General features: G+C 42.2%; 1 protein-coding gene across 1 annotated transcript in view; it reads left to right on the plus strand.

Moving 5' to 3' along the window:
• Gabrr1 (gamma-aminobutyric acid type A receptor subunit rho1) overlaps positions 1–10,565 on the plus strand; it is a 40,087-nt gene extending 29,522 nt beyond the window's left edge. Inside the window, exons 8-12 of the mRNA XM_087188018.1 lie at positions 1,486–1,568; positions 4,133–4,273; positions 6,528–6,680; positions 8,404–8,600; positions 9,516–10,565. Of these exons, the coding sequence (XP_087044144.1) occupies positions 1,486–1,568; positions 4,133–4,273; positions 6,528–6,680; positions 8,404–8,600; positions 9,516–9,803 (862 nt within the window). The 3' untranslated portion in view covers positions 9,804–10,565. The remainder of the gene's footprint in view (positions 1–1,485; positions 1,569–4,132; positions 4,274–6,527; positions 6,681–8,403; positions 8,601–9,515) is intronic.
• The last annotated feature ends 555 nt before the right edge of the window (positions 10,566–11,120 follow it).

Genomic DNA, 11,120 nt, shown 5'->3' on the forward strand with positions numbered 1-11,120 from the left:
GGCAAGGGATGATCCTCCCTGGTAAACTGACTTAAAAGCACTTGGAGAAACAAAAAGAAGCATGGGTTTGGGTAACATCACAGACACTTGTTCAATATATAGGGTATGAGTGGAAAGGCATCAAGTCAGGGCAGGAAGAGCTAGTCTGAAGATGTCTGGGATTCTAAAAATGTCTGTTTGTATATAAGCTAATACAAAGAGATGTTCAATCCGGATTCATTTAACAAAAAAGTCCTGCATTTGATATTTCATGTCCCTACAGTTAGCTCTAGGTGTCCCCAAACTTAGTTCCTGTTTTTTTTCTTGCTGGTTATGCCATTGGGCATAGTTATACTGCACCCAAAAATATGGAAGTCCACCCATCATGTGTCTGAGGCAGGGAATGCTTGAATCCCCTCCCAGCACACCCCAATATACCTAGTTTATCAGGATTTTAAGCAGATGTTAGACTTCCCAGCTGCCAGTGATCCAAAATACCCAGTAAGACACAAACATTTCACACTTAAAGTGGGGAAAGTGAAGGAAATATTTGGATAATTCCATTTTGAGAATGTTCTTCTCTTTTTCCATTTAAATAAAAAGTGTGTGTATGTTTCTTTTCTTTTCTTTTTTTTTTTTTTTGGTACTGGGTATCGAATTCCAGACCTTGTGCTTGTGAGGCAGGTGTCAGAACCACTGAGCTAAATCCCAGACATGTATGTTTCTTTTTAGACATGAATTATGCAGACTATTTTCATAATTTATGCATACCATATTTTGTGTGGCTGGAGGAAAAATAGTACATTCAATACCAGCCAACAGTGGTTAATTTCGTCCTGCTGTAAAGCTTCCCACTGGATGGGAGCCTTTTCATCTATGTCTAATAATCTGTATTTGTTTGTTCTTTGATGCAGATGCCAACTTTCCTGTGTAGAGTCTGAAACAAAATCATTAGATGCTAGCAAGTACTTGCATGTTAGTGCAATAGATTTTTTAGTGATCCTAGCATGCATGAGGCTCAATCTCCAATAATACACACACACACACACACACACACACACACACAAACACATGCACAGAAACACATGCAGGCCAATTCATATGAGCTTTATTTCATACAGTTATATTGATTGAGACAGTTGCTTCTTTAAAATGTTGAATGTGCCAGAACACTAGGACACATTTTGATGCTGCATACTGAACCTAATGTTAAATGATAAATACCTAAGAGTCCTCCAAAGAGGCTACCTCATAAGCTTCTTATGTAAATTCTGACACATGGCTTATGAGTTATAAGAAAGATACAGTTGGGCTGGGGCTTTAGCTCAGTGGTTCCGGCGCCTGCCTCACAAGCGCAAGGTCCCGAGTTCGATCCCCAGTACCAAGAAAAAGAAAAAGAAAGATACAGTTATATTGCAAGGAAGTAGAGGCCTTTTCTGTTTGCTTTATCATTCTGTACTTGTCTTGCAGGCTCTGAAAACTTGGGTTTTGTCTTCTTGTTTCTAGGGTTACAGTGACTGCCATGTGCAACATGGACTTCAGCCGATTTCCCCTGGACACACAAACATGCTCACTTGAAATTGAAAGCTGTGAGTAGAATTGTGCCTAGGCATGGGTACACAGTTTCTTTTTTTTTTTTTTTTTTCCTGGTGCCGGGGATCGAACTCAGGTCCTTGCGCTTGCACAGTAGGCAGTGAAACCACTGAGCCAAATCCCCGGCCCTGACAGTTTCTAAGTAATTCTAAACACTTCTGACTGTCAACAGCAGGAACAGTAAGGATTTCCCACCCATGGCTATGCTTTTAAAATTGATTTTTTTTTTAGGTTGAAGCTAAGTCTAAGATGATTTTAAAAATCAGGTGTGAATTTGGACCCAAGATTTTCTAGTCCTACAATTGATCTTTCTAATGTCTTTTCACACTGGTTTCAAATCACTTCACCAGGACTCAGGCATTATCATAGTGCCCCAGGGCAACTTCTAGGGAAGAGTTGATGGCTTTGTGAATGTGGGTCTCCTTAGACACACACACACACACACACACACACACACACACACACACACACACAGAGTCCATCCAGAGAGCTTGTTTTTGCTCTGTTTTATTGCTCTTCTAAATATGGTTTCTGCTGGAGAAAGGATTTCCTGGCAATAAGAAGTTTTGGCAACAGTTGTCCTAGGGAACTGAAACTGAGTACTGAGTTCATGTGGGAGTAGAGACTCAAGTACAACCAACAGAACTCAGGAAACCTACACGTACATATATGTCCTCGAAAAGTTTAAAAACCAGGCTCCATAATATCATAGGCACAGGCAACAAAAGAAAAAACAGACAAATCAGATTTCATGAAAATTTTAATATTTTGTGCATCAGAAGATAATATCAGGTAGCTGGGGATGTAGCTTAATGTTAGAACACTTGCCTAGCACATGCAAAGCCCAGCATCATCACACACACACACACACACACACACACACACACACCACTATCAACGAAGTCAAAGGGAACCCCCAAAATGGAAGGAAATATTTGCAAATTATATATCTGATAAGGAATTGATAGTCACAGTATAAGAGAACTCCTAAAATTTAAAACAACAAACTGCTTTAAAAATGGGCAAAAGACTCAAATAGATATTTCTCCAAAGAACATATATAAATGGCTAAGAAGCACATGAAAAGATCCTCAATGTCACTAATTATCAGAGAAATGCACATCAGGATAGCAAGATACCACTTCACAGTCATTATGATGGCTACCATTAAAAACCGGAAAACAGTGTTGTAAGGAGATGGAGAAATTGGAACACTGTGCACTGCAAGAATGTTATGATCCCTGGCATTCAAAGGAGGATGGAACTTGCTTTGGACACAGAGCTGAGGGGCAAAGCTAGGCTGAAATACCAAATGTGTTGGCTCCAGAGCCTTGTTTTCCCCACTTGGCCAGGCAGCCTCTGCCCCTATCTGTAGCGTAGCTTATTCCAGGTTTTAGTAGTCAAGGTTCTGCCAGAGAAGCAGAACCAACAAGATATACTTAGCAAGAGATGTATTGCAAGGAATTGGTCCCCAGGATTGTGGGGCCAACTCTGTTCTCCTGTAAAACAGGAACAGGCCATCAAGAGGGAAGCCTAGGAACTTTCAGACCGGAACTGAGGCCACAGACCACAGGTGGAAGCTCTTTCAGGAAACTTCAGCACTGCTCTTCAGACTTTTCACCTGACTGGACTGGGCTCATCTAGATTATCCAGGATAATATCCTCTGAGTAGGATAGATGAGTAGTAGATGAGTAGATGAGTCACATCTATAAAATACCTGCACAGATTAGTGACTGATTGAATAACTGGGTAGTATAGCCAGCCAAGCTGACACAAGAAATCTATCACATAGATCAAGGGTTGGAAAATGGAATAACATGGTATTAGGGAGCCCCAGAAAGAATGGGTTACACATGGATGGATGGGTCTGGTGACTCCATTAGATTTTACCTCAATCATGTCCAGGCTGCAGGTGGGTTTGTGCAAAGTGGATTCACCTGAAGGGCATGGTGTTGGGGAAAATGGTAGCACCAGAGAGTGTGATGATCATGGAACCATTTCAACTTTACTCTGGGTGGGCCGGTGCAGTTGGAGGCCTACAGAAGAAGGTCTTATTCTACCTTATTACTTCATGGGTCCTCTCTTGCTAGAACATAGTCCTTATTACCTGATAGTGTTTAAAGGCATTTGCCATCAATCGATGAATTCCTATACTTTGAAAGAAAGAAAATAAGGGCTAAATGACCCTTGGTTTATAAGGCTGAACTATGTGAAAGTTTGCAAATATTTAACCCCTTCTGACCTACAAAATAGCAATTCCGTTTTGTTTAACCTAAAAATGATAGGCCAAACTGTTGGGCTGAGTCCTTTTTCAGGAATCATGAGCATTTAAGCTTGAGATTTTCTGATGACTTTCAGAAGAGCAGGGAGAATTAATTTGTCTTTTTGCACTTTGTTTTGCTTTGTTCAGAATGTAGTTTGTTTATTCAAAGTGCCTTAACATAATTCCAATACAGTAGTTTGTGTGGGAGATCAGAATGCACAGCTTCCATGTAGCCCCTGCCTCCAGACAGTCCCATCTTGCCACACGGTGCCTGACACAGGCTCCTATCTTTTCAGATGCCTATACAGAAGATGACCTCATGCTCTACTGGAAAAAAGGCAATGACTCCTTAAAGACAGATGAGCGGATTTCACTGTCCCAGTTCCTCATTCAAGAATTCCACACTACCACTAAACTAGCTTTCTACAGCAGCACAGGTGAGCATGGAGTAGGGGCCAAGCACCTGAGAAGCTTCAGATTATCCTCTATTTCAGGAAAAGTATGATTTTGTTATCAAGTAAGCAGAGCCTGTGTTACTTGATTTGAAATCAAAGATGAGAGTCCTCAATGAAGTCTAGTGTGTGGCAAGCATAGGGTGGTAGTCACTTTTTTATACCACCAATCCATCAGAAGTGTTTACCTAGGAAACATTAGCAAGGACTGAAGCATAAGCCATGTCAGTAGGTTTGAGACAATCACACTGAGCTTAGCAGGTGGATCTCACCCCTGATACACTCACCAGAAGCCCCCAATTTCAATTCGTTGTTTTCCATTCATAGTCTCCCTGCTCCAGCCAGCACCCCCGGGTGCTCCACTATTATCCACTATATTCAGCTACACTGTCTACGCAGCCCCTCTGTATGACCCTTTATTAAGCCTGAGTGCAGGAACTCCAGTCATTCCCCCGTGGACCTGCTTTTTCCTCTTGGGGTCAAGGGTCTTGAGCCTACAACAGTCTATGTGTCTCTTGCCGGCTTGAACTCCGGTCCCTGAACTCCAGCTGACTTGAACTGAGCACCGCACTGAGACACCAGAAGCCACTAGATGGAGTCCACCCACAGCTGTTCTGAGTTCTGAGCTCAGTTAGCCTCTCTCCAAGATGGCTACCAGCCAGTCACCCTCTCCTGGGTGAGGTCTGAACAAGGATAATTCACCAGCCGCTGCAGTCCTCTGCTCCATTCCACTGGTGCATTTCTCCGTGGAGGCCTCTGGGGTCATCAGTAGTCACTGTGGCTGTGCAGGTTCGGCCCTGCCATTCCCTTGAGAGGAGTCCAGGCTCTGAGACCTCCCTCTCCTTTGTTAAAGTCTCTCTCTTCACTCTTCCTGAAGACTTCAATTCTCACCTCAGATCCTTTCTGGGTCCTGGGGACCCACTTCCCTCCCCTTTGTCCTCCCCGTGCTGCTATATTCCAGTGTCAGGACACCAAATCTCAGAGAGGCTCTTTATTTGCTGTTCACCACTCTGCCATCTTCCCAGAGGTAGGGGGTCAAGGTTTTGACAGGCTTGTCAACACTCTGGCTCCTCCAGACACCTCTCACTTGTTGCCTGAGGGGATGCTCTGTGGCCTTCTTTCAGGCACTCAGCCAGTGCCACTTAAACTGCAGAGGTTAACTCTCTCCACCCATGACTCCTATTTTGACAAAGCACCTTTCAGGATGATTTTGCTCCATCTTTATGCAGTTTTTCTTGCTAAAACCTTGTATGACTGATTGTACATGGATGTGCAACCTTTTAAGTAAACCTAGTCTTGCTGGGGATTTAGCTCAGTGGTTCTGCTGCCTGCCTCTGCAAGCGCAAGGACCTGAGTTCAATCCCTGGTACCAAAAAAAAAAGTACACCTAGTTTTCTAATCAATGAAAGAACCATTTTTCTCCAGTCTAGGACGGCATTCCTGCTGTGTCCATTGCTCAAAAAGGCTTGGTTCTTTTGACCCTCAGCCTTCTGATGGTCCCTCCACAATCACTTGCTGGTTCCAAGAGGCATGTCCAATGCAGTGCCTAGGATGCCAAATTCCAAGTTAATGCTGTCATGTCCCCACTTATTCTCAGTCCTAGGGATCTCATGCTTATCCTGCATTTTCTTTTTCCTCCCATCATCCTTTCTTTGCCTTCACCTCCTCCTCACATCTTTTTCCTTATAAAGAACACAAGGGGAGAGCAAGGCATAGCTGGTTGAAGGATCATTCACTCTGTACCTAAATACAATATTGTGCTCAGCTGTATATCTTTTTTTTTTTTTTTGGTACCGGAGATCGAACTCGGGTCAGCTGTATATCTTTAACACCCCCCCCCCCAAGAAATTAAACTGCTTAAATTGGTACTTCTCAATCTTTGACTGCATACAAATCATGTGGGGAAACTATTAAATGGAGATGCTGTGGTAAGGAGTCTGAATTTCTAACAACCACCCAGGTGACAGAGAGGGATCTGGGTCCTAGACCAGATTTTGAGTAACAAGAGTTTAAATGACTTTTTCTAGGGCTTCCCTTTGTGTTTAGGATTGGGGAGGTTCTTGAGATGAATTTACTCAGATAGTGTGGTTATCATTTAATCCTTGGTTCCCTGGCTTTTTCACTTCCACCCTATAAAGGTATGATAAGGCTCCCGTGGGATGGCTAAGGCAGTTATGATTCTCTGAATTAAATTTCTTACATAAAGGAGCTGCTATCTTTTCTTCTTTGTATCCCCCAGGCTGGTACAATCGCCTATACATTAATTTCACTTTGCGTCGGCACATATTCTTTTTCTTGCTCCAAACCTATTTTCCCGCGACCCTGATGGTCATGCTGTCCTGGGTGTCCTTCTGGATTGACCGCAGAGCTGTGCCCGCCAGAGTTCCCTTAGGTAAGAAACATCTCAAGTACACATTCCAAATATCTGAAAATACAAATCATTCCTTCCAGGTAAAGCCATTCTTTTCAAATTGATCTTATATTCCTTTTGGCATTCTAACTTGAAAATTCCCCAAGATATTGATTCATAGGTAAAAATTCCATTATTAAGACTACATAGCAAAACTGTTTCCAGGTTTCCATAAGTGCCTATCCAAACAGCCCACCTTTGGTCTGGTTGAGCTGTGTCTTAAGGTGGAGGATCCTGGTCTTTGGATGATTTATCTGATCATCTATATAACTATTCTATAACAGGGCTTGTTAAAACGTGGCCCAAGGGATCTTAGTGACAGAATCTCTGAAGGAAATTATTAAAAATGAAGAGTCTGGGGCCGGGGATTTAGCTCAGTGGTTCCGCTGCCTGCCTTGAAAGCACAAGGTCCTGAGTTCAATCCCTGGTACCAAAAAAAAAGAAAGAAAGAAAAAAAAAAGGAATCTGGCATTTCTTCTTATCTGAAGAATCAGAATCTGAGGGAGAACCAGCAACTTGAATTTTTAAACAAGTTCTCCCAACTAATTCTTGTACATGTTGCAGTCTGAAAATTGCAGTCTCTATAAGAATTCCACCAGTGGCAAGTTGCCATCCACTCTTTCTCACTTTAGATACAGTATTGTATCCACTTAATCACACACACCACTATTGCTCAGTTCAGGGCTACAAGGGAGAGTGTGACCACCAGGTTTTAGTGAAAATTGATTGGACTTGGCCTCTGGGATCACCCCAATCCCCTGTGATTTGTGTTTGCCAAGCAAATGTTCTGAGCTTAATTTGAAATCCCAGCCAAATTTCCATGGACACATGCCCTGTCCTCTAATAGTTGTTTTGCTGCTCGAACAGTTAGTATGCTAAGTAAGTGTACATTTAAGTTTTCAAATTGGTCTCCTATAAATGAAGTTCACACCATCATCCTTTGTAAAAATGAACTGTAAGTCCCCAAGTGAACACTGCTGGATGGACAGCTGGGTCCTGTTTGGGGTGGCTGCCAGAGGTGCCTGACAGCTAATAAGACAGGTCCAGGACTAGAGAACTTTACAACAGCATGAAGGACACAAATATAATAAACCTCACATGCTTTCTTCCCTTTGATTGAATACTTATGAGAAACATAAACCTGCTTATATATGTTGGCTTTTCCCCTCCAGTACTGGGAATTGAACCCAGGAGTGCTCTGTCACTGAGCTATACCTCCACTCCCTTTTATTTTTTTACTTTGGACACAATTTAGCTAAATTGTCCAGCTTGACTCAAACTTGCCATCCTCCTCCTGTCTCAATCCCTTACCCTGGCTCACAGTGGTATAAGCCACTGTGCCCAACACGGCAATCTTGTTTTTATTTTTTTAAACAATTGAAAGGAATACCTTAATGTCAAAATATTCAGAGTTCTCTGCAGAAGGATAAAGTGATTCAATACTATGATGAATGTACAAGCTACATATGGAAGGGTGGGAGGTGGAGAGGTGGTGGAAGGGTAAAGGAATAGTGTGTTGTGGAGACAGGAACGTGGAAATTTTCCTAAAAGGGAAATCTTGAAAGATGAGTAGGTGTTCACTAGACAGAGGGGGAGGGCAGAGACTTTCTAGGCTGAGGGAGTAATAGTGACAAAGAAAGACACCAAGTTATCTAGAATTTAGTGAAAGACAGCACGTTTATCCCTCACTCAATGCTTGTTGCAGGCATCACAACAGTGCTGACCATGTCCACCATCATCACAGGCGTGAACGCCTCCATGCCCCGCGTGTCCTACATCAAGGCCGTGGACATCTACCTTTGGGTCAGCTTTGTGTTTGTGTTCCTCTCCGTGCTGGAGTACGCGGCCGTCAACTACCTGACTACCGTGCAGGAGCGGAAGGAGCGGAAGCTGCGGGAGAAGGTGACTTTCCGGAGCACCGAGAGAGTCCTAGGCAGGTTGGGGCCTAGTCCACTTCTGAGATTGTGGGCAGGTCAGACTCTGTAAAATGGGGGCCATAATATACCCCTCCTGCACTTGCTTCACAAGTGTGCTGTGAAGAGCAAGCAAAATGATGTATAACAGTGTGAAATCTAGTCTGGGCTACAGCTTTCATTCACTAAAACATTTATTTGGCACCTATCATATACCAGGAGCCACTAAGCCAGCTTAACTAAGACATAGTCCTTTTTATCATGGTGATGTTCAGTTTCGTTGCAGAATCCCAGAAGAAAAATGACAATTTAACATTGTGGAACAAACTGTATGAACAGAGAAATAGAATAAAGAACACTTGAGGGATGAACATCCTCATTCTAGGGCATTTTCCCTCATATGTGACCTCCTACATCTCCCATTATTTCACCTTATTTTCCTCCCACCTGGCTTTCCTTTCTCCCTCCAGTCTGCAACTCAGTGGTTATCCAGAAAAATCTAACCAGAATAGTGAGCTAACCCCATAATGCCATGTCTTTCCAGTTCCCACCCCAACACCATATGCACACTCACACTAATGTGGTCTTAAACACTTTTATCAATGGCTAGTGTGTTTACTATCTCATGGAGAACGGGGCTATTAATCTAACCGAATATATTCTTGTCTCTGGTATGACATTATGCTGTTTTCTGACTCACTATCTAAACTTTGTTTCAACAAAAATGGATATGTACTATTTAAGGATGTTTACAGAGGCACCAGCTTTATTTTCCTACCTTTCCCCCAAAGTGGGAATAAAAGAAACTAGAAAAAGACAACACTCTGAACCCTGCAGTTGCTTTGGTGGGGCTTCTGAGGGATGCTGCTGAGCTCACACCAGTGTGTGTTTGCTGTGTTTGCAGCTGCCCTGTACCTGTGGGTTACCTCAGCCCCGTGCGGTGATGCTCGACTACAGTGATGGTGAGGTGAATGACCTGGGTAACTACATGCCAGAAAATGGGGAGAAGCCCGAAAGGATGATGGTACAGTTGACCTTGGCCTCGGAGAGGGGCTCCCCCCAGAGGAAGAGTCAGAGAAGCAGCTATGTGAGCATGAAGATCAATACCCATGCCATTGACAAATACTCCAGGATCATTTTTCCAGCAGCATATATTTTATTCAATTTAATATACTGGTCTATTTTTTCGTAGATGCTTTTAATTCAGTAAATTCCACTTTTTAATGGTATGTACTACAGGAAAAACCTGGTATGATGAAAATAATTTAAGATTTTTTTTTCTAAAAACATTGCCACCAATGTCTTTACTATCTCTTCCAAAACTATATAACAAGACACTTCTTCCACTCACTAAGCACCTGTTGTATACACAGCATTACACAAGATGCTGCAGCAATTTGACACCAAGCAGCAGATGTTGTCACTCAGATCTCCCAAAAAAGCTCAGTGCCAATGTTGTGGACACACTAGTTCAATCTCTTTTAGAGCCCAGATGCTTATTCACATGAGTGATTTCCTTCATATGAGTGTCATTATATTCTTTGAACTACTTAGAATTGGAAAGCACCTAAAGTTCATTTGCATGGAACCTACATGGACTAAATCCCCTCTTTGACAGAAACTTATGCTTCAGTTTATAGTCTATTAGCTATTTTTATGCATCTCTTCATGTTTAACAAAAGGCGATTAATATTCACTTAGTATTATTCTTATTTACAATCTGAAGTTCACAAGGTTTTGTGTCTTAACAAGAAAGCCCTTCAGATTGGTACAATAGTTTCTGACTTGGTGGAATTTCTCTGGTAGGGAAACTTTGAAGATAAGGATATATGCATTCATTTTTGTTTCATATAGGGGCTGGAGATTTAGCTCAGTAGTTCAGCAGTCTGCCTCGCAAGTGCAAGGTCCTGAGTTTGATCCCTGGTACCAAAAAAAAAAAAAAAAAAAGAATTAATAACATTTTTGTTTTGTGATAGAGATAATTAGGCTAGAAAACTTGTGTTTGTGTTCCCTTCATGTAATCACTGCTCCATGCATTTCTACTTTGGAGCAGGTCTTCATTCAAAATGAATGTGGTATCCTTACTGAGAAACTTGGGAAGACACTAATTACTTCTCTATTAACAACACTCAAGAAAATGCATAATTTGAGACTACTTGTAACTCATGAGAAATACATAGTTTCTTAAAGAGAAAAAGAACATCACAGTCCAAAACAAATGGAAAGACATCACTGGACACCTGCATTTATATTCAGTGGATACCAGCATTTTCTACAAACCAGCAAACAGTCATCATCTAGACCAGACAGCGCCTGTGCCAGGCAGAAGGATGGCCCAGTGGCAAGGGAAGTGCTGTAAGGGAATGGGATAAAAAGAGGGTTCTAGTGCCGGGGATTTAGCTCAGTGGTTCTGCCACCTGCTCTGCAAACACAAGGACCCGAGTTTGATCCCCAGTACTAACAAAAGAGGGGTCTAATTTAATGTATTATTTTAAAACAAAGTTTTTAT

This window comes from Heterocephalus glaber, unplaced genomic scaffold (genome assembly GCF_053883595.1).
Source record: "Heterocephalus glaber isolate CG9 unplaced genomic scaffold, H.glaber_assembly_v1.0 deba00001523, whole genome shotgun sequence".
In the NCBI taxonomy this organism is placed as follows: domain Eukaryota; kingdom Metazoa; phylum Chordata; class Mammalia; order Rodentia; family Bathyergidae; genus Heterocephalus; species Heterocephalus glaber.